Raw genomic sequence first — 24,126 nt, 5'->3', positions numbered from 1 at the left:
GTAAGGGGACTGGGTAATGTTTTAGATGTTTGAGAGAGAGCGGCCCGGCTTTTGCGAGACACGTACTCTCTCTTTTCTTCCTGTTGCTAGGAAGACTTACGAGGCTCCGTGTTCAGAGTGATTCTGGGCCGAGGACCTCGTTGCTCGTCGCGGCTTTCTTCGCCAGCGAACGCGAGCGGCGTCGAGCGTCCTTTTCAGGTCTGCTCTTCGGCTGGGAGGCGGGCGGCTCTGCCCTGGCTCGCTGCTGCTGCTGGGGCGGTTTCTGAGAGCGAGCTGGAGCGCTTGGGCAGGAAGTGATGCATAGCTTGCGAATCCTTCCGAGCCTCAGTGAAGCGCTCAGTGAATTCTCTCACCGCCGGTCCGAACAGGCCGCTTGGAGTGACAGGCGCGTCAAGAAATGGTGCCTTATCCGCGTCCTTCATCTCCGTTAGCGTTAGCCACAGATGGCGCTCAAGGACGGTCAAATTAGCCATGGCCCGGCCGACGGATTGGGCGGTGGCCTTTGTGGCTCGCAGGGCTACGTCCGTAGCGCTGCGCAGGTCCTTGAAAGCCTCGGGTTCAGGTCCAGACTCGTCCATGTTGCGGAGGAGTTTGGCCTGAAAAACTTGTAGGACCGCCATCGAATGCAGCGCTGACGCAGCTTGGCCGGCGGCGACGTATGCGCGACCGGCGAGAGCTGAGGTGGTTCTGCAGAGCTTCGAGGGGTGAGAAGCTCTGGCCTTCCATCCAGCGGTGGAGGGTGGGCATAGATGGTTGGCCACGGTCTCCTCGAGGGGCGGAGTTGCCTCGTAGCCTCTTTCTCTTGCGCCGTCCACTGAGGAGAGCGAGGAAGAAAAAGAAGGCTTTAGGCGAGCAGAGTGCGGGGCTTTCCACGACTTTGTGAGCTCGTCGTGGACCTCAGGGAAGAAAGGAGAGGGTCTCTGTCGGGGCCTGCCGGCGCCCTGCAGGAACCACTCGTCCAGCCGGCTGCGTGGCGGGTTCTTCCGGGAAGACCAGTCGAGCCCGAGGTCTTCCACGGCTTTTGACAGGATACTGGACGATTTCGAGTCCATGCTGGTGCCAGCGCTCGTGTCCGCTGATGTCGATGGCGCGGGGTCGAGCGAGCCCGGCCAGTCGTCGGATGCAGCGTCAAGAGAGAGGCTGTCATCCTTTCCATCGTCGTCCCGTGATGTGCCGAGCGAGACGAGACCCACCGCTTTGTTGGAGGGGTGCAGGTCCGCCTCGTGAAATGGACTGGCGGCGGGAGATTTCTGGTAGCGGTGATGCACGCGGGACTGGGCCGGCGTGGCGTCACCGAGTCGGCGTGCTCTGGCAGCCTCTGTGAGCGGCGCTTTTCTTGAGCGGCTCGAACGCAGGTGGCAGCACGGTGGAAGCCGGCTTGTTTGCGGTGAAAGCGGCAAAGCGAAGCGCCAGCTCGGCGAGGCCCAAGGAGTCGCGTTCGGGCATCCGCCCTGAATGAGTGCAGCTTCTGCGTGGTCCAGACCCAGGCAGCGAGTGCAGATGATGTGCCGATCTCCGTCGTGAAGAGGGCCTCTGCACGAGGCGCAGGCTGAAGGCATTTGAAACAACGCCTTGGAAAATTACTCTTTTACTTTTAAAAGTGTCGCGGGGCAGCGCTTGCAGTAAAGGATATGCGATCGCGCGCCGGATGGCGTAGCAGAAGGCTTCGGCGGCTGAAGGCGCCGGCGTCCTCTTAGCAGTCCCGCTGTAAGCTTGACAACGGCGCGAAAGACTCCAACAATCCGGAGGATCCAGCGAAGAGAAGGTCTTCGCTGAAGGAGATTAAATATAAAGGAACTTCGCATGACGGGTGCCCATTAAATAGCCTGCCTATGCTAATTTCGGCAGGCTCTGAGCGCTGAACGCAGGCAGCGTTCAGAGTCGCCCGTCATTGGTTCGAGCAGTTGCCGTGGCACAGCCAATGACCGAGCTGCCTCGCTCATCGCTGTCTGCTGTGCAGCTGCAATGCGTTTTACATAAAGACTTCAATATTTCTCGAGAAACGGAGTTTTCCCATAGCGTAAGCTACTTACGCAATAGGAGAGACCTCTCGATAGGGAACATGGCTATTTTGTTGTAAGGATAAACAAAACAGAAGTCTACCTGTAAAATTGTCTGTAAAAATCAGCCAGTATTTTCAAACCATTGAGATTCCCTACCTTTATTGGATAGTTTAGAAACGCCCATCCTGGTTTGGAAACGCCCACTGATTTGAAAACACCAATTACTGTTCCGCAGGGACCTATACTTGGTGCAAGTAGTCAGCTCACTATTATTTGTAACACAGCCTCTTGGTGTGTGTGCGTGGTGATACTGCGCATGCTCTGTGGTAAACTCAGGGAATGTGTGTAGCTAGTCTGAGCAGTTACAGCTTTAAAACAGCAACCTTCGGGTGCCTGGTGTGGGCAAGGAGCCTTTTTCTCCCCAAAATATTTATTTAGAATTTAAAATGTCCGTTTTCTCGGAGTCTGCTTTGGAGAAGAAATTATCAGAATTGAGTAACTCCCAGCAAAGCGTTCAGACTCTTTCACTGTGGCTCATTCACCACAGAAAACACTCCAAAACCATCGTCAAAGTCTGGTATAACGAGCTGAAAAAAGGTAAGGAGAGGTAGATTTTACTCCCAGACACCTAAATAGCTTTTAAACGCGTGTTCGTGTCATGCTTTGTAGTTTTAAAAATGATATGAAATTAAACAGCCAATGTAGCAAATAAGCTAATCATAGGGTGATCTCTTATAAGCTAACAGCTTGGCTCATCTGCAATATTTTTCGATTCCTTTGCATACTAAAGTCTACAGCTTAGCTTTACATTGTTACTGAGCCAAACCCACAATTCCTGACTTTTTCACGCAAATCTGCGTTAACCCAGTATGCATCAGAAATGAAATGGCTAAGAAACTCAACAACCGACATGTGTTTAGTCAGGACTGGACAGTTGTGGTCATACATTTTAAGTTTTACTACTGCAGATAAGGTTGTAGTAAGTACCAGAATAAATATTTTATTTGATACCTTCATTAGGGATGTTTTCTGTAGTTATTGATGCACCCACTGACCTGGCAGCCATTTTGAAGCATCCCCACAATTGGTTCCCTACTGCCTACAGTTTTTGGCAATTCTTTAGGTTTTAGAACACAGCATTTATTAATAGCAGGTTTTTATTGGTCAAGTGGAAGCTACTGGAAGAGTGGCAGTACACTGACTCTACCCAGATCCCTTCACTTTGCTGCATGTGGCCCAAATGTGGGCTGTTGAGATGGTTTAAAATCTGGCTGATCATCTTTTTGGAAAGAGCATGAGTTAGTGGAGGATACTGGTAGTGGATGCTCCACAGAAATTACTAACACCTTGTTTGGGCTGTATTTTATTTTCTGGATATTTTTTCCAAGGTAAAATTCCCACAGTCAGAAGTTATAGCTTAGTTTAGGAAGAGATAGACCCTAGGGATGGGTGGATCAAAACTATGTTTCGATACTGATGTGGTATCAAGAATATCGATCCTCCCATAAAATATTGATTCTGACGTGTTGTTTTTTTTTTTATCAAGTGATATTACTTAGATTACATGTATATTAATGAATATCATATTCTTTGAAGTGGAAAAAAATTATAATATGAGCGAATTGTTGCATGGCACCGGAACTACTTTTTCTTCTGCTCATCTTGATGCACCAGAAATGCTAAAATACGCTAGCAGTCAGACAGCGCTCACTAGGGATGGGCGATACCACTTATTTTCTTTTGGCACAGTGACTCAATCTGGGTGGCGGAGGACGAATCCCAGTTGCCTCCACTTCTGAGACCTTCAATCCACGCATCTTATCACTTGGCTTGTTGAGCGTATTACCCCGGAGATGTACTGCGTTTGGAGGCCCATGCTATTCTCTGCGGCATCCACGCACAACTCACCAAGCACCCCACGAGAGCAAGAACCACAAATTATAGTAACCACGAGGAGGTTACCCCATGTGACTCTACCCTCCCTAACAACCGGTTCAATTTGGTTGCTTAGGAGACCTGGCTGGAGTCACTCAGCATGCCCAGGATTCAAACTCATGACTCCAGGGGTGGTAGTCAGCGTCAATACTCGCTGAGCTACTCAGGCTCACAATATCGCAGATATTGATACCAATATGATACTTCTATTATATTTAATTTTTACAAATTGTTTGGATACAATTATTAACTTTTTTTATTATTACTTAAATTTTGTATATATTTATGGGCCTAAACAGAAAATTATTAGGCTGCTTTGTTTACCCTTTCAAAATTATTTAGTATAAGCCACATATAGAACCTCAAATTTAACCATAGATATTATTATATGGTTACTATTACTAAAATTAAGTTACCATATGAATACTACAGTAATGCTGTAGTACAACCATGGTTAATTGTATCAAAACCTTCATTACTGCCAAGAAGCAGAAAAAAAAAAACATGGTTACTGCAGTCATGGTTAATACAATATAATACTACAGTAAATCAATGGTAATTTTTATATAAGGGTATAATTTATTAATGAAGATTATAAATGTTTAAACAACTGACTGCATCTGGAGTTATTCAGAGAAATTAATGACAAACCTAGACGTGACGTATTATAATGGGGTTGGTTGACAATTTTTACAGGTTTATTTAAATTCAGAGTTGTTAAAACATTGATACTGATCTTTAATACGCGTAAATAAATTATGCCACTATAAAAAAGTGCCATGGATTTACTGTAGTAATATTGTATTAACCATGACTAGTAACCATGTAGTAAACATGTTTTTTTTCTTTTTGGTAGTAACCCAGGTTTTCATACAATTAACCATGGTTTTACTACAGCATTACTGTAGTATCCAGGAGAGGTTTAAATGTGGCTCATAATAAGTTTTAAAGGGTAAACAAAGCAGCCTAATAATTTTCTGTTTAGGCCCATAAATATATAAAAAATTTAAGTAATAATAAAGTTACTTATTTTATCCAAAATTAAATTTAATAGAGGTATTGATATCAGCAATATTGGCCTAAAAGTACTTTGGATCGGATTGAAAAGAAAATAAGTGGTATTGCCCATTTCTATTAGACCCCCTTTTGGATGGTAAGTTCTGAGTTATTTCCAAAGGTTGTACACCTCCTTTGCCTGGACAACCATACATATCTTTCGAGGTAGAATGACTACAGATTTTGTTTTACTGATTTACCAATTAAAAGCTCATTGTAATCACTGTGGTTTTATTTATTTTGTTAGATTTGTTTTCAGTTTCTGTTAAAAATTGCTATTTATTTTTGTTTCTTATCAGAAATTGCATAGGTACTAAGACGGACAACTAAAGGAACCAAACTAAAGGTTTGGCATTTATTTTACGAGACCATTTTTGAAATGCAGTTTCTGGTTGCAAGTGTAGCTAATCATAGGCGTGCACAGTTTTCTTTCCACTTTTATCTCATTCAAAGGCAAGATTAACATTTAGTTAGTCTAATCCTGCATAACCACCCTTTATGACACCATTATAATGATAATGCATAATGTATAGTTTTAAAAATTATATACTAATCTATGTTCTAGGATCAGCTCTGTTGTGTTCATCAGTAGGTGCAAACCTTTGAAATTGGTCAAACTTGCAGTCTTTAGGTCTCAGACTAGCTTTTTTCTCCAGAAAATTAGCTTAGTATACCCTAAGATTTGTGGTTTTGTTTTGCTTTGTCTCCCAGTGATGATTTAGCATCATATTCTCTATTGCTTCATTTTACTTCCATATATTCCAGTTGTTGCTGTTCTCCTTAACTTTCAGTCGTGACCTGCATTGGAATTGCGCTGGAATAGTGGGGGTTCCCTCTTACCTGAAACTCCAGAATTCCTGCAGTGTACTTGAGTGCATGTACATGGACGTTAGGGACAATAATCGATATTTTCAATTGCCGTGTATAAATGGGTGTACCCCTATGAGCAAAACAATATGACCACCTGCCTGATATACTGTTGGTCCTCTGCGTGCCTAAGACAGCACTGACCTGACGCGGCCTGGACTCTGCAGTACCACTGAAGGTGTCCTGTGGTATCTGGCACCAAGACATTAGCAGCAGATCCTTCCAAGTCCTGTACGTTGTGAGGTGGAGCTACTGTGGATCGGACTTGTTGGTCCAGCACATCCTACAGATGCACAATAATTTGTCCCTCCTTGCTGACTTTCGCAATGTGAAACCACATTCTCCTAATCCTTTAAGTGGGGGATATGTAAAAGTTTTCATGTAATATTCACCTTTTTTTTTTTTTTGCCACTGTGTGAATGGCTTGTAACGCAACTTAAATATTAAGCCCTATCAGGGCTTCCTAGATCGCATGAATATCAGTCTACAGGCAAAGGGAGCTGGTCGCTTTTGCCTGGAAAATCTAAAGGATTCCTCAAATTGATCTGGATAAAAATATGCCATTAAATCTAATAATGTAATTTAATTTGTTTGAGGGATGTTTCATGAAGCCATAATGTTCAGCTATTTAACAAAAATTGTTTGTGTCATATCTGTGATTTGTTTATTTGCTATGACATAAAAAAGCTGGGTGAACATCCTCTTAAGTGTGGTTATTCCATATTTTTTGCCAGGGGTTGTACATGACATTTCAGAATGCCTCTTTCTGCAAAAACCCTGGAATAAATGGTTTTCTTCAGTGCTTGTAAACGTGGTCCATGGTGCTACTCTATAAAGAGAGGACTGATGATCAGTGATTGCTAATTTGGGCTTTTCCTCATCCAATCAATACCATGTCTGTCACCTGGTCCTGGATCTTTTTTTTATTTGGCCTAGTCAACAGTTAGCACAACGATAAGAGTTTTAGATTACTGCTTGGAATAGCAGTGTTCAAATAAATTAATAGGATTCAGTGCCTTCGCCCAGTGACTTTTGGTTTTGTAGTTTAGGCTAGTTGCTCTCTAGGCTAATTGAATAAGATATCAGCTTCAGAATAACCCGACCAAGCGGAGAACACTGTAAGGCATATTTGATTGCTTATTTTGGTGCTGTGATTTAATTTCAATTGTTCTCATGATAACATTCTCTCCTTTTAAAGTGCTGAGCTGAAGTTATTATATGGTTATTAGCACACCTTTACAGTTAACAGGTTATGGTTTTGTGCCACTTACATGGCCTGTTGCACAGAAGGCTACTAAGCCTTGATGTTTGAATATTGTGCATTTGAGTACACAATAATATTTATAAGTAAATGGATAAAAGAGCTAACTTTAGACCCTCTATCTCTCCAGAGATCTAATTGTTTCTGTTGTGAAGGTGTGTTTCCATAACAGGTTTTTGTGTTCACACAATCAGTAACAAGCAAACAATGCGTCTGTCGCTCAAAACGTATACGCAGAGCCTAGACTGTCAGTTTTCACAGCCTAACATCAGGGTTTACAATGCTTATTACTTTTTGATGCCGTTTAGTTGCTTCAAAAGATTTGTTTCCTCATTGTCCAAAATTAATGTCTCAGTGAAGAAATATAGACAAATAATTTTATTGCAGAAGTTGAAAACAAATCTTGATTATGTTCAAGTGTTCGATGATGATAGATGCTTGTTGATTGGTTCACTTTTTTTTTTCTTTAAAAAACAAATATTTAAGAATTATTCCAGCCCAGACTTCCGATTATATCAAGACATGTTTTATTTTTTTCTCTCTCGGTTCAGCCCAGGTCTCTCGCAAGCTGACCTTCCTGTATCTTGCGAATGATGTCATACAGAACAGCAAGAGGAAAGGACCAGAGTTTACACATGACTTTGCCCCAGTCATTGTTGATGCTTTCAAGCATGTCTCCAGGTGAGTCAGACCAAAGTACATGCTATTTGCTCCCATTCAAAAATGGCCTGTTGCATTTTGTTCTTATTTAGCTTGTTTAACACATCGTATGATACATAGGGCCTCCTCCTTGCTGTGTAATAGTGAAATACTGTGGTTTTATTCCCCTCATAAACCTTCAATGGAATTTTAGTGAATTAAAGGGATAGTTCACTAAAAAATGAAAGTTCTGTCATGATTTACACGCTCTCGTGTCATTCCAAACCTGTATAACTTTCTTTATTCAGAATGACAGCCCCAGTCACCATTTATTTTCATTATTGGAAAGAAAAGATGTGTTGAAAGTGAATGAAGGTCTTGTTCCATGGAAGGAAAAAAAAAGTCTTGACGGGTTAGGAAAACTGAGGGTAAGTAAATGACGGAATACATATTTTTTTTTGGTGAACTATCTCTGTAATTACTTATTTTTTTGTTTTATTAGGCGAGTTAGATTTGGCCCAAAAACAATGTGCAACCATGTGGTGTTGTGATTCTTACTGTGGTAAAATAATATTTACCATGTTTCCATCTGTTCTTGTGCAGTGAAGGAGAGGATGGCTGTAAGGATCATTTAAGTAGAGTTCTGTCCATCTGGCAGGAAAGAGCTGTGTATGAGAATGATGTATTGATCAAACTCACTGAGGTCCTGCGTAAGTACACCGCCACAAGGTCATATTCTTTTTGTCACTGATGTAAAAGCTAAATCTTATCAAGGGCTATTAAAAATAGTACTTAGATTCCAGAACAATGACTGTATCCTGTGTAAACATTTATAAATACTTGCTGCTTTAGAAAGTCTGTTTCATGTAGAATATCTGCTCATGACCCACAGAGGTAGAAAAGAAGGCCAAGAAAAGACCATATGAAGAGATTAAGGTGAACAATGATGACTTTGCCTCCCAAAGCTCCCCTGGAGAGCCTCCACAGGTACTGAAAGTTCAGGCCTCTGTTTGAATGTCAATTGCCACTTTTCCTCCAGGGGTTACTGGAGGAACTGGGTTACTACCAAAAAGAAAAAAACATGTTTACTACATGGTTACTAGTCATGGTTAATACAATATTACTACAGTAAATCCAGTGCGAGACAGGGCTATCAACTGGTCAGCCAGAGCAAATAGCTTCGGACCTCGAGCTGATAAGTGATATCAAAATAGATCTGCATTCCAACCATCAGGCCAATAGCCCCACAGTGTTGCCCTAAAACTAGGGCTGGGCGATATGGCAAAAAAAAATAATTTAGAATTTTATCAAAGTTGGACTATTCACGTTTGGATTTTTAAATGTACTCCAACATGATTCAAATTGTATGTTATTTATTAGAATACAAGGCAACCTGGTTAGAGAAATCCAAGTTCTTTTCATTATAGGAAACAAAGGTGTGCAAGAGAAAAATGTACAAATGCACCACAGGGGGGATTTGTCAACAGAGTGTAAATGTAAAATAAATTCAAATCTAATAAACCCAGATGTTCAGAAATAATAGAATAAGAAAACTGCTAAATAATTCTTAGCCTGTGTAGGTTTTCATTTTATCTAAACTATCTAGAAATCAATATCCATAAATTATCAAGTTCATCTAGAAAGTACTCATTGTATATCAAACAATTTTTAAATTCATAAACCCTTGCCGATAGAGACGCACCCGCTAGTGGTCCACGCTGAGCAGTGCAGTAATATGAAATCATTTATCATTACAATTCAGCTAGCAAAGTTTTTGAAAATGGAAAATAATAGGACAAGCCCTATTAATTTTTTTTCTCTTCCTTATTCAGCCTTTGGTGGATTTACAACGTGTCTAACTATAGCGTTTGCAATATATTTTGCAGGTTTCAGAAATGAACACAGATTTACACTGCCCACAATTTCTTTTGTTTCTGAACCTGTACAGTTGTGCGCTGGATACACATCTTTGCAAGTTTGGCGACAATTTACTAAATCACATCTTTGTTAGGCAGACGCTGGGTCGATCTGACGTTGCACATTTTCATCAGCTCAAATATTCAAAAGAGCACTGATTTAGGGGGCCTGGGTAGCTCAGTGAGTAAAGATGCTGACTACCACCCCTGGAGTTCGCAAATTCGAATCCCAGGGCGTGCTGAGTGACTCCAGCCAGGTCTCCTAACCAAACAATTGGGCCGGTTGCTAGGGAGGGTAGTGTCACATGGGGTAACGTTTTCGTGGTAACTATAATGTGGTTAGCTCTCGGTGGCGCGTGGTGTTGAGCGTGGATGCCCCGGTGGATGTATGAAGCCTCCACACGCGCTATGTCTCTGCGGCCCAGAGAAAGCCCTGAGGAGGCACGTTGATGCCCAGGTGACAGTGGGAACGCAACTGGCCCTGACACGCATTAGTATGACCTCATTTGGCCCGTTAGTGGAAACACTGCTAATATGTATAAGCGCATCTTTAAGCCTGAAAGATACTTTAAACAAGTACGTGAATGCAGACGCAACTTGCTACGCAAGCTCCAATTTGTGCGTCGTTGCATTCTGTAATGTATCAGTTCCCAATTCATAAACCAACGCAAGTACTCGTTGCATTCTCAGTGTTGCCTTAAGTGGCCTTTATAGCGAGATTAGAGTGAGCTGTCCATTTCTACGGGGGAGTTTTCTCTTACAAGTCAACTACTCGAAAAGAATATTGCTGAGATAAAGTGAAATAGTCAATAGATGTATAGCAAATTACCAGAGGAGTAAGCTATCTAGTTTAATGGCACCAACTTTCGAAGGTAATTCTATCACCCCCTTGAGTACTGAGGTTTGTTATCATAATGATGTAATAAGTATGTTCAGCCAGACCGCGCTTCGGCAATGCAGTGGCCTAGCAATTGCATCTTTTTTCACTTACACGTGTAGAGTGTTTCAACCGTTATTCTTCCATGTCAATAATTGTTCTGTGTGTTTCAGACTGCAGAACTGATCAGAGCTCTGCAGGAGCTTGAGAACGCAGCCTCGAGTGATGCTGTTCTTCGTCAACGGATCTCTGCTCTACCCCCAGAAGTACAGGACACCTCTCTACTACATAAAGTTACAGGTGAGGCCATCATTAAAATAGTTGTGTTAACATACCTGATTAAACAATCGTGATTATGCCTTGCTTATAAGAGACTGCAGGTCAGCCTTTCACTGATGTTGATGGAATGATTTTCCAGTTTGATTCGTTATACCATCAAATTGCTTCTCCCGTGTTATGATTGTTCCATTTGTGTTTGTCAGATAAAGAGTCAGGGGAGCGTCTCTCTCGGCTGGTGGAAGAGGCCTGCATGCTTCTGGCTGACTATAGCGGACGGCTGGCGGCAGAGATCGATGACCGACGGCAGCTTACACGCACGCTTGCCATTTTTTTGCAGAGCCAGAAAGATGGACTGGCCCAGAACGAGCAGAAACTAGAAGTGGGTAAATTTACTAACTTCACATATTCTCTTTTGTTTTTGCACTATTATTCCTCTATAATCTCTACTTATCTAATCAGTTTCTCCTTCTCCACTTCAATTGTTTTTGGAACTATGTGCAGTCTAAACACTGATCATTTACAATTAGTTTCACCATTGTGCTATTGAATTGAAATTGCACCCTTGGTCAAATCAGCATGACATTCCTATATATTTGGGTTTGCTCTGGCCATAGAGGGCTGTGAAACTCCAAAGTCATTTAGTCCAAGCAAAGAATTTCAGACCTAAATGTCTATCTTTCAATCCCTGAGCATGAGAGAAGTACTGTGTAGGTAAGTATAAACCTTCTCGGACAAGTTTTATGCACATTAATGTGTAACTGCTTTATTGTCAAGCCTTTGCCAACAGGTACCGAGGTTCCTGTGTTCTACCTGATGTCATCTTTACCGATCAAATAAAAATAAAGACAATAATCTCTTGAGTGTGCAATGTGTTTTACTTGCTGGCTATTTGCATTCACAAATACATTCTATATTTATTTCAGTAGTTAAAGGGATAGTTCACCCAAAAATTCTCTCATCACTTACTCGCCCTCATGCCATCCCTGATGTGTATGACTTTCTTCTGCTGAACACAAACAAAGATTTTTAGAAGAATATCTCAGCTCTTTGTCCATACAATGCAAGTGAATGGTGATCAAGCCTTTTGAAGCACCAAAATGGAAATAAAGTCAGCAATAAATTAATCCATACGACTCCAGTGGTTTAATCTATGTTTTGAGAAGCGATCCAGTTGGTTTTGGGTGAGAACAGACCAAAATATAACAAATGTTTCACTGCACATCTTGCCATTGCAGTCTCTAGGCACAATCATGATTTCAATTTAGATTATACTTCCAAGTGCTTGATGCATAAGCAAAGTGCTAGATGGCACTGTAGGAAGTGTAATCGTGCTTGAATCGTGATTGCTAAGGAGACTGCTCTCAAGTTGTATAGAGAAAAGAACTTACATTTTGGTCTGTTCTCACCCAAAACCAACTGGATCACTTCAGAAGACATTAAATCAACCACTGGAATCTGATTGATTATGTTTGTGCTGACTTTATCAGATTTTTGGAGTTTGAAATTGCTGATCACATTCACTTCCATTGTATGGACCTACAGAGCTGAGATTGTCTTGAAAACATTTAAAACCACTTTTGATGGTGAGTAAAGTGATTTTTGGATGAAATATCCCTTTAAGCAAATTAAGAAACCAATTATTTGGTAATGCTTAACAAGGAAATATACATTCACTTTAGTAAGTAACAATGTAGTAACAAATCTAACAATAAACAATACCATGACAGAATTAGTTAATGTTGGTTAATGTAAATTCCGACATATACATTGTGATATTTAAAAGCTGTATGTTAACACTATTTAATACATCAAGAACTAACAATGAAAAATGACATGAAACAATATAATACACACTGTAAACAAACAGTCATCCATTGTTCGTTCATGTGTATTTACATGCAGTTGCACAAAACTGCTACGAAATATGTTCATGTGGTTAATATTACATTGTACTTGTGCATATACAAATGAATGCTGACACTGTAAAATAAAGTGACTAATGATGGGATCTAACATTATTGTAAAGTGTAACCAGTTATTCTATTGTACCATTGAAGTATATCAAGGACTAGAAGTGTGACAATAAACATCTTAAAATAGTTATTTTAAAAACCTACTTCATGCATTTTTACTAATATATTATTAGTTTTAATTTGAAACCCTTAAAGTTTAGCTGCAGACAATGGGTTATCCATTCAGTGATGCAACCTCTTATTGAAATGGCACATTTAAGTAATTGATGTCCCCATCATTTTACTCCCAAATGTTGACCTTACTTTGTTTCATGGGAAATATTGGTAGCTATATAGGAACTTTTCAGATTCATTATAAATAAAGATAAACCATGACAGACAAAATAGATTTACATTTATGCATTTGGCAGATGCTTTTATCCAAAGCAACTTACAGTGCACTCATTACAGGGACAATCCCCCCCAAAGCATCCTGGAGTTAAGTGCCTTGCTCAAGGGCCCAACAGTGGCATCTTGGTGGTGCTGGGGCTTGAACCCCTAACCTTCTGGTCAGTAACCCCAAGTCTCAACCACTAAGCCACCACTGCCCCATCTGATTTAGTTCTTAGTTATTGATTGTTTGAATTTAAGTTTTTCAATAGTCAGGAGTTTATCAGATGCATTATGCATTCCAGTGCTTTATTCATTACACTAATAAGTATTTAAAATATGTACAAAATAAATCAAGATCACATGTCCCAAATTAAGTTAAAAGTATCCCTATTTTTAGTTAATTTGCATTATGGAATAGTGGTTGTTTAACATTTGTCAAATGTTTTAGCTGATGCCAACTAAGCAGTAGGAAATTTAAAGGGTCACCAATGCTGGAATTCATCATGTTGTGTACACTGACTGTCTGTTGTGTGTTGGCACTTTAGTGCGTTGTCTGAGGTGTGTTTCACATGGCACATTCAGAGATGTACAGTATATAAATATAGCACTCAAAACTTACACATTTTTCTTTCTTACACCTGTATGAAAAAGATTGATTATGGAAAGGGTTAATGTGAGAACAGTCAAAATGCCTCCCAAACCTGTTATATGTGTAATGTATGTAATAACAGGCTTTTCACTTTTGAATCTTAGTTTACTTGATATAGTAAACTCCAGTCAGAGTTTGCTTTTCTTTTTGGCTCTTCTCATTAAAAAAAAAAAAATCTAACTTTCAAAGCAAAAAAATAAATAAAATAATAAGTTACACAAGAAACATTGTACTGCATCCCAAAACTTGGAAAATCGTACATTTTTATTTTGCTGATATACTTCTGGTAATATTTCCACATGCACAACCAGTAAGTTCTCAGACTCGTAACAGCATTGTGTGCATGTTTGTTTCAGGAATACAAGCATAAACTGGCACGTGTGTCCCTGGTACGGAAAGAGCTGCGGTCTCGTCTCAGCAGCCTCCCGGACCTCTCCAGGCTTCCGAGCGTCATGGGTGGTCATGTCCGCCTGCCCTCCTCTGGTGATCTTTACAGCCCCTCCGATTGAGTCGTTATCTCTCAGATCTTTCACCCAATCATCAAACCTCCTTGTCTCTACTGACTGTCCTCTCTTGCTTTACTTTCGAGTGTCCCATGATTTGGAATTTGACATCCTTTCTCCACTATACTATTAGTGGATTTGTCCAATATGCAGTCCATGGCTGCTTGTGTGTTTAAATGATCAGCGTCATCCTTGTGTTATTGTGTCCCTGTGGTGTTACAAAACAATTCTGACAAAACGAGTCCGTTTGTGGCAGCAATTTGACCTTTCTTTCTCAATTGTTTTGCTCTTGAAACGTACTTAAAATTATACAAGAATTAGTTTAAAATTTTTACACCTGCAGTTGTTTTATTCTAGTCTATCTTTACTCACAAATATAAGATACAGGCAGTTTGGTTAGATCTCTTTTTACCAGCTCAAACTCCTCTTCAACTGACCTCATATTACCTAAGATCCCCAAATTTGTGATGACATTAGTTTTGTATCTTTGCAGTGAATATTACTTTCAGTATCGTATAATCAGCTGCAGTATTTTAGTATGGCAATCATACCAAAAAGCCCCTTTTTTTCTGAACTGAAAGTTGTATAGCATTTGTTAGTGATGTAGCTAATAAATGTATTTAATCTTGAGTGCTTTGCAGTTAGCATTGGTACCTCAAAATATACATGTTATCTCTTTGGATGTATTTCATTGTAATTATGAGATCATAATATTTTCAACATTTGAAAAAATGAAAAAATGCCTGCAAGCCACGATTGATCTTAATTGATCAAACAAATAGATTGAACTGTCATCCTATCCCCCTTTTATCTGCAGACAGGTGCATTTGTTAAGATGATTCAATTGTTCCTCGTCCCTGTGGGTTTGTTTGGTTAAAGCAAGAGTGTTTGTGTGCATTTTACTGTATAATTGCTCCCTCATTGGTTAACTGTGACAGTAAAAATGGGACTTTCTCTGTGGGGTCTGAAGGAACATTGCCTGTGAATCCACAATGTTTAACTTATTGAATTGCCAGTGTACATTTTAACATCAGCCTTTGTAAATAGTGTGTTGTCTGAGCCAAATAAAGCTGAACGTAACAAATCAAAGCATATTCTTTCACTCGTAATAATTTTTTAAAGATTGTTATAAAAGTGAAAGGTATTGTGCAATGGGCTATTTTCTGGTCAGAAAGTGTATCAAGATTGAAAAAATAAATGGTTTTATTGACTATTGATGGAGTGACAATTTATATGAAAATAAATAATAATGGAAATTGTTTGGATTAAAATTAATTTTCTTATGAAATGGTGTTGAGGTAGCCTTTAACCCCACACCAGGGGTAAAAGGCCCACAGGGGGAATAGTGACATTGTGTAAATAAAGGGACAATTGTTTTAGGGCAACATTTTTATCTTAGGCACATACTTCTGAGACCGTAAGATGCTTTTTTTTATTTTTTTATAGTAACAAATTAAGAGAATACTACATACTATTTAGCTGAGACCGGCCACTGCTATTAAAATGAATAGGAGAATCGGAACAGTCAACGGGTGTAGAAAGGAAGTCCCGCCTTACACGTAAAATAACCAATCACCTTTTAGAAATAAATATCGCCTGTCAATCAACTTGAGAACGGGCATGCGCATTAGCTATACAAACCGGGAAAATTACGTTTTTTTTTTTTTTTGTTGGCTTAATTTATGATACCAGAGTTGTTGGATTTTTGGACAGTTATCATTATTTTTGTATAATAATTTTTGAATGACCAAAACTGAAAAACTTTTTTTCAGGGTTTCTCAGCAGCAACATTTTAAACATGGTCAGGCATAAATATTAGATTAAATTGCGTGCAATGTGTAAAGTTTGATTTTGAGGTAATGATCCTATGGATATTATTATTTTTTATATATATTTATTTTTATAGTGTATTGTGACAAACCGTGTTGTGGCAATTTTGGTTGCTGTTCAGTGTTTTGGTATAAAATCTAATCAAATGTGCCTTTAGCCCTGTTGTGTAGACTATAGGCTATTTGTATTTTACAGGTTTGAATACAAACTCTCCCTGGTTCTTTCAAATGTGTCCTAGTTTGTTGTGATTGTGCTGTTTTCTATAAGTGTCAAAGCATGATTAATTGAATCATTTGGAAAATACAACGCAATACGTGATTGTATTGTTTAAGAGCTTTACATCGAATCGGTTGTTTTGTTTAATGTTTTTTGAGCACATCAGTGTCGAGTTAATTAATTGCCGATACCTAAATGGGCCATTTTGAAGTGTTTCAGTCTTTGCGGTCTGTAGCTATATGGGTTTGCAAGCAGACTCGATATTTGCACACGGGGCGCAGTCACAAGACTTCAGATAAATCTTTTTTCTTTTTTTTTCACAGAGCACCAAAATTTAAGCCTATTATATATCCCATCTAAACAAGACATAATATAAACTGAGTATGTGATAACTGTCCTCTTTTGCTGCATATACGACAGTTGACTCTTACACAGTTTACAGTTCTTTTTGTCTTTTTTTTTTCATTTACCACAGCGCCAAAGAAATACATAAAGTAAATTAAATATATGCACACATCATAAATAGCCTACAGCATCACGCATTATTTTGCTCTGGCTCATTTTCTAGTATGTCCTCAGTTGAGGTGATTCAGAATGCAATTGTCGTGATCTTCCGTGATTTGAAGAATAAACACCTCTAGGCCTATATAGTTTCATCAGAAACGATTTGCGCACGGTTCACAGTCACAAGGCTTCAAATAACAGCGCTTTTGCACTGAGTCTCAAATATTCGCTCAGTACCTCATGGGGATGCTGCCAGCGCTGTGACTGGAGCTAATTTAACGCTCATTTAATTATTTGATTTTATTTAAATATATATTCTTAGTTTAGAAACGTTTTTTTTTACTTTTAAAAAGGAACTTTGGGAAATAGGTCATCTTCTCAGTAGTGAAGGTAAATTCAAATCATGGTCAAAAATGATCCGGAAAAAATTCATTTGGTCACGGACAGCGGAGCCAGAATGTACACCATCACATCGGAAAGGTGAGGGGACTATTTTCTTCTATCTTCTTATTAGCTATTCTTTTCTAAAGATTGATTTTTATTTAATTGAAGTTAGATTTTGAGTGTCGTTTAAACATAGCTGATTTCAGTGACAAAATCCCAAAGTTTCGTTTCCTTTTTTTTTTTTTCTTTTCTTTTTTCTCTCATTTCTTCTCATTAACTCAACAGTAAAAATTGGGTGTGTTACACAAGATTATTTCGCACTGGGCGCAAACTTTGCACAGAGCCCCAAATAAATTACAGCAGACCATCATGCAATTTGAGTGGGAGGAGAGTAGAGGAATAATTCTTTCAGCTGGGTTTTACTCAATGTACTGTACTGTAATGTATACTGACTCTACTCTCATTTGTTACTTTGAAGTATAGCCTAAAGCAATGAATGTGTAATGAATAAAGCACCTGAATGCATAATGATGCATCTGATAAAGAAATCGGACATTTTTTGGCAACCCTTTGTTTTGGCTATTTATAGCCTCTATAAAGCTGTTTATACCGTTTCACATTAATTGTTCAATATCTTTTAAAGGCCTTCTCTTAGCAAAAAACGCATCAAAACAAAACTAAGTACTTTTAGTGATTACCCACATAGCACACGTCCATCTCCAAGATGTTTTGTTTTTGATCTTTTCATCTCGAAAGCATCACAATCTACTTAACATCTGGTAAACATCTTAAAAACATCAGATTTACAACATCTCAAAGTCATCTGCTGGGTCTCTCCGCGGTAATGCGCTCAACAAGTCACGTGATAAAAAGCGCGGGTCAGATGCAGCTGAGATTCGTCCTCCGTCACCCGGATTGAGGCACTACACCACCACGAGGATTTAGAGCGCTTTCGGAACTGGGCATTCCAAATTGGGAAGAAAATGGGAGAAAAATAGAATATATATATTTGTCATATATATGACATATGCTGAATGTTTTATTGACATCCGAGACATAGCCTACTTATTGACATATACTCACTGAGCACTTTATCAGGAACACCTGACAGGCTGGTTTGAGTATTTCTGTAACTGCTGATCTGCTGGGAATGGTGCAAAAAAAAAAAATAATTAAAAAAAATCCAGTTCTGTGGACAGAAACAACTTGTTGATGAGAGAGGTCAACAGAGAATGGCCAGACTGTTTGGAGCTGACAGAAAGGCTACAGTAACTCACATAACCACTCTGTACAATTGTAGTGAGCAGAATAGAATCTCAGAATGCACAACATGTTGAACTTTGAGGCGGATGGGCTACAACAGACCACGTCAGGCATTTTATTAGGACTGTAGTGTTCCTAATAAAGAGCACAGTGAGTGTATGTCTTACACGTGTATATTGCAGAGGGAAAAACAACGTAAAAATTGTCTTTCTGATGTAAACACACATCAAATAGATGTCTGGGGATGTGCAATCAGGCTACTGTCAATCATTTGAGCATGAACTATGCATTGTAATCTCATATAGAATGCTTAAAGTGACCCACTGCAGGTCAACAAGAGCTTTGAGAAATCTTCAGGTGATTTCAATCTTTGTTTCCTTGTGTTAATGGCTGTATCTAACCCTCCCTGTTCTAGTTTGTCTTCAGGTGAGATGAAGGATGGTAAACATTGCCATGACAACAGCCATGCCCAGGAAGACAGAGAACATGAGAAAAAAATAGCCAAAAAACGCCTCTACATTGTTTCAGCAGTCTGTCTGGTCTTTATGGTGGGTGAGATCATAGGTATGTGCCCCTTACTGCTTATTTTCTTTTCCCGTCAATTGCAGTTCTAAGCAAGACAATAATCAAATCTGATTATGCAATAAAATAACATTTAATATGGAGTTAAAAATAGTGCAGTGATATATAAACATGTTTTATCATTCCAAACCAGTATAACTTTCTTCAAATTTTGAAGAATATACTGGCCGCTCTTTTCCAAGCAATTACAATGAATAGAGACTGGAGATTTCAAGTTCCAAAAAGGACACAAAACACCATAAAACTATCATGAAAGAGGTCCATAATGACTTCTGCACTATACACTGATGAGCCAAAATATTCTAACCACCTGCCTAATATGCTGTTGGTCCTCCACATGCCGCCAAAACAGCGCCATCTCTACAAGGCATGGACTCTACAAGACCTGTGAAGGAGTCCTCAAACGTTCCTCAAACCATTCCCGAACAATGTGTGCAGTGTGGCAGGGCGCATTATACTGCTGAAAGAGTCCACTACCTTAAGGGAATACCATTGCCATGAAGGGGTGTACCTGGTCTGCAACGATGTTTAGGTTGGTGGCATGTGTCAAATTGACATTCACATGAATGGACAGACCCAAGGTTTCCCAGAAGAACGTTGCTCAGAGCATCACACTCCCTCCTCCAGCTTGTCGTCTTTCCACAATGATACATTCCTCCTGTAACCATTGTTAAAATTTTCAGAGACTTGTGCCACAGTAGACCTTCTGACGGTTCGGACTAGACGGTACAACTTTTGTTGCCCTTGCACATTGATTAGCATTGGGTGCCCAACACCTTGTCATCAGTTTGTGGTGTGTCCCTCCTTAGATCACTGTTGGTAGGTACTCATCACTACTGACCGGGAGCACCCTGCAAGCCTTGCTGTTTCAGAGATGCTCTGACCCAGTTGTCTGGCCATAACAATTTGGCAAAGTCACTCAAGGCTTTACTCTTCATTTCTCCTGCATTCAACATGTTGAATATGAGAACTGATTTTTCACTTACCATCTAATCTACCCAGACCTTGACATGTGGCCATGTTAGGAGATAATCATCATTTTTCGCTTCACCTGTGAGTGGTCATAATGTTTTGCCTCATCTGAGTATTCCAGGTCTTCTGAAGCCATATGATAGCTTTGAGTGAGGAACAGATTGAAATATATGTCTATTACAATTATTTTTGAAGCATGAAAGCTTCAGTCCCTCTTTGTAATTGCATGGAAGAGAGCAACCAATGCATTCTTAAAGATTTCTCCTTTTGTGTTCCACCAAAGAAAGAAAGTCTGGCGGGTTTGGAACAACTTCATTTCAACAATTCATTTGAATGTTTATTCTAAAATGCATGGTGTTTTTTATTATTGAGACAAAGGACTGCCTGTGAATATGCACTGTTGTCTGATCAGGTGGTTATTTTGCTGGGAGTTTGGCAGTGATGACAGATGCCGCCCACCTGCTTGTGGACCTCACCAGCTTCATCATCAGTTTATGCTCGCTGTGGCTGTCATCCAGACCTGCCACACGTACTCTCAGTTATGGCTGGCATCGAGCAGGTAAATTATTTGAATTGTAGAATTGTACAGTAAATGATTGTCATATGCCCTACAACCTGAAGCAGATGTTTAGAGACAGATTCAAAGAGTCTTTAAGAAATAGTGCACCATCAAATTAGAAAGTCATTGAAATGTGCATACTGAGTAGTATGCCATTGCTGCATATGCAAATGAACTCTATTGGAAGTGCTTCTGTTTTTATGGTATAATTTCATCAGTAAACTGCTATATATTTTCAGAAATCCTTGGTGCACTTCTGTCTATCTTCACCATCTGGCTTGTTACTGGTGTGCTTGTGTATCTGGCAGTAGAAAGGCTCATTGATGACGACTTCACTATTGAGGGCACTGTCATGCTTATCACCTCTGGTTGTGCTGTTCTAGCCAACATTATGTAAGACAAAAAACCCATTCTGCAGTGTAGTACTGTTATGGAATGTATACACACACTATTAATGGGCCTAAACTTTTCATAACAGTACATAGCCAAACTTTTTAATTTTGGCATTAAGTCTATTCCTGTGCTTTCAAATGTAATGAGTACTGATTATGTTACAGTCAGTGATTTAACTATGTGTGGTCTAACTAACTGTAGGCTTTTACATTTGATCAAATTGTTGAAATTGAAGTTCTGTTTGTTTATCTCTGCATAGAATGGCCCTCACTCTACATCAATCAGGCCATGGGCATAGTCATGGTGGTCTGAGCTCCCACGGTCATAGTCATGACCACGAGAATGAAAAAGGCCACAGCCATGCTAACGCTAACCATCATGAAGTAGGTACTGGCAAAAGACAACAAGCTAATGCTAGCGTACGCGCAGCATTTGTCCATGTGATTGGAGACCTTCTACAGAGTGTCAGTGTGCTTGTCAGTGCCCTCATCATCTTTTTTAAGGTAAGAGGTGAGCGATTGGTAGCGGTTTACCATGACTTTTCTTTACATTAGCTTTATAATGCTAAATCAGCAACATTTAAACTTACAGGTGAAGTGCGTAATTTCTGTTCCACTATGTTGGCTGGTTGGGATGCTCAAACTGAGCAATGTTTTTATAGTGTCGCAAACCAGAGTGTTTACATTTTCAGGGGAATCAATCTATGTATGGCTTTCTTATAGTGACTCTGCACATTAAACTGGATAAGGAGAAAGTATTGTTATATTGAGAAAAAATAAAAATACACATTTCACCTTTAAAACAGACAGTTATATGGGCATATTGGTATTGTCTGAATGCATTTGTTTTAATACCTATACCAGATTTGATAATTATATATCCATTTTAATGGCATATTTCTAATGAACTAAATTATTTTCCCTTTACAGCCAGAATATAAAATTGCAGATCCCATCTGCACCTTCCTTTTTTCTCTGTTTGTCCTGGGCACCACGTTCACCATCTTGAGGGACATTCTTATAGTCTTAATGGAAGGTAAATTGTCTTGGAGTCATTGCTGTTTCATTGCCGGTTCAATGGCAAAACTATGAATTATAATTAATAGTTTACTTAATTTCAAGAAAGGAATATTCCGGGTTCAATACAAGTTAAGCTGAATAGACAGCATTTCTGGCATAATATTGATTACCACAAAATATAATTTAGATTTGTCTGTCCTTTTCTTTAAAAAAAAGCAATAATCAGGGTTACAGTGAGGCACTTACAATGGAAGTAAATTGGGCCAATTTCTGGAGGGTTTAAATGCAAAAAATGTGAAGCATATAATTTCATAAAAGCATTATAAAAATCGTCATTTTTACAGTTGTTTTAGGGTTTGTTGACATTAAACAAAGTGGTAAAATTGGCTATATCTTTACACAGAAAAGGTTAGTAAGTTATTTTATCACACTAAATTATGTCAACACATATTGTTTATGTCTTGTGGCTATACTTTTGAAACAGTGAGTATTTTACCGTTTATGGATTGGCCCCATTATTGTAAGTGCCCCACTGAAATCCAGATGTTTGCTTTTTTTAAAGAAAAGGAGGAACAAATAAAATACATTTTTGTGGTAATCAATATTGTCACAAATGCTGTTGATTGAGCTTAACTTGTATTAAACCCAACATTTTTCTTTAAAGCCAAGTCTCATCTTGCAGTATATGTATATACAGTACTGTATGTACAAGATACCAGTCAAACGATTGAACAGACTGATTCTTTATTATTCCCATTTTCCACATTGGAACAAATGGAAGTGTGGGAATTTAGTAGTATCACAAAATGTTAAATCACTGAAGTATGCACTATTTATATATCAAGCATTAATGCCTAAAGCATTAGATTAAAAACATTTTAAGATCATGTTTAAGATTATACATTTTCTGTCCAAACCTTTGACTAGCAGTATATATAAAAATATCTCTAAATAAACATTAGATATTTTAACAGCCACTGGGCATTTTGTAAAAGGGTATTCCATTTTTCATGTGCTCCTAATTATTTATTCTCATTTCAAATTCCTTGGAACATGAGCTGTTTTAATTAGTAGCTCCTAACCAAGTCTTTATTGTCCACAGGCACACCAGCTGGTGTGAACTATAATGAGGTGAGGGAGAGGCTGCTCAAAGTAAAGGGAGTAAAAGCTCTACACAACCTTCACATCTGGGCCCTGACTGTGAACCAGGCTGTTCTATCTGCTCATGTGGCTATAGGTGACGCTTTACCCTAAACTCTATACAGCCTCTTTATGGCATTTATTAGCATATAGCCTGAAGCAAAAATATATTTCTAAATTCAGCCCACGCATGAGTTTCTAACCATTTGCTAATTTATATCTTCTCAGATGACACTGTAGAGCCACAGGCGGTGTTAAGAGAAATCACCCAGGCCTGTTTCACAACCTACAGTTTCCATTCGGTAACCATTCAACTGGAACAACAGGCTGACCAGAGGCCTGATTGTAACCTTTGTCAAGACCCTTAAAAGCAAAACACCCAGAGACTTACTGCAGTCCAAATGGACAAAAGACCCATTAAAAAGATTGTTAAGAATCCTTGATGGAGGATTATTGTGGTGTTAAAGTTATATACACATATTGCACAGGTTTTATTTTGAAATGAACAGCCTTCTCAGTCTTGGACCTTTGACCCCTCGGTATCTGTATTCATCTGGGGGTTGGTGTGGGTCAGATAGAGTCACATGACAGTATTTTACTGAGGTTGTGGCAACAATATGTGCTAACTCTGACTGAAGATTAAGGATTTCTTTTCTGAACTATTTAGGGTCACTTTACATTTTTATTAGCATTGTAAATCACTAATCCTCATTCAGCTAAACATTTGTTGTGAATTGTTCTAGTAAGAAAAGATCGGAAAGTTAAAGGGATAGTTAACACACAAAATAATAATAATAATAAGAATAATGGTCTTATTTATTCACCCTCATACCATCCCAGATGTAAATGACTTTCTTCTGTTGAACACAAACAAATATTGTTAGAAGAATATCTCAGCTCTTTTTGTCCGTTCAATGCAAGTAAGTGGTGATCA

At 39.2% G+C, this 24,126-nt stretch overlaps 1 protein-coding gene across 2 annotated transcripts; it reads left to right on the top strand.

The window, feature by feature from the left end:
• The first annotated feature begins 2,334 nt into the window (after positions 1-2,334).
• Positions 2,335-24,027, top strand: LOC127619928 (zinc transporter 8-like). 2 transcript variants are annotated; one of them, XM_052092960.1, is made up of 14 exons: positions 2,335-2,600; positions 7,674-7,803; positions 8,365-8,471; positions 8,654-8,748; positions 10,728-10,854; positions 11,037-11,212; positions 14,184-14,334; positions 18,942-19,091; positions 20,494-20,640; positions 20,880-21,033; positions 21,293-21,536; positions 21,963-22,068; positions 23,155-23,289; positions 23,421-24,027. In XM_052092960.1, exons 1-14 carry the CDS (start codon positions 2,450-2,452, stop codon positions 23,558-23,560), a joined length of 2,013 nt encoding a protein of 670 aa, XP_051948920.1. In that variant the 5' UTR covers positions 2,335-2,449; the 3' UTR covers positions 23,561-24,027. The 2 variants fall into 2 exon arrangements, with proteins under 2 accessions (XP_051948920.1, XP_051948919.1); XM_052092959.1 differs by lacking the exons at positions 2,335-2,600; positions 7,674-7,803; positions 8,365-8,471; ... (2 more) ...; positions 11,037-11,212; positions 14,184-14,334 and adding an exon at positions 17,129-17,360 and having other exon boundaries at positions 18,943-19,091.
• Positions 24,028-24,126: the final 99 nt, after the last annotated feature.

This window comes from Xyrauchen texanus, chromosome 26 (genome assembly GCF_025860055.1).
Source record: "Xyrauchen texanus isolate HMW12.3.18 chromosome 26, RBS_HiC_50CHRs, whole genome shotgun sequence".
Classification (NCBI taxonomy): domain Eukaryota; kingdom Metazoa; phylum Chordata; class Actinopteri; order Cypriniformes; family Catostomidae; genus Xyrauchen; species Xyrauchen texanus.
The sequence above is the reverse complement of the archived record's forward strand: the minus strand, read 5'-3'. Positions and strand labels throughout refer to the sequence as shown.

Coding starts and splice junctions, on each gene's coding strand:
- LOC127619928 (XM_052092960.1), top strand. CDS start 2,450: ATGTCCGTTTTCTCGGAGTCTGCTTTGGAGAAGAAATTATCAGAATTG. Junction 7,804..8,364: donor GCTTTCAAGCATGTCTCCAG/GTGAGTCAGACC, acceptor GTTCTTGTGCAG/TGAAGGAGAGGATGGCTGTA. Junction 8,472..8,653: donor CAAACTCACTGAGGTCCTGC/GTAAGTACACCG, acceptor CATGACCCACAG/AGGTAGAAAAGAAGGCCAAG.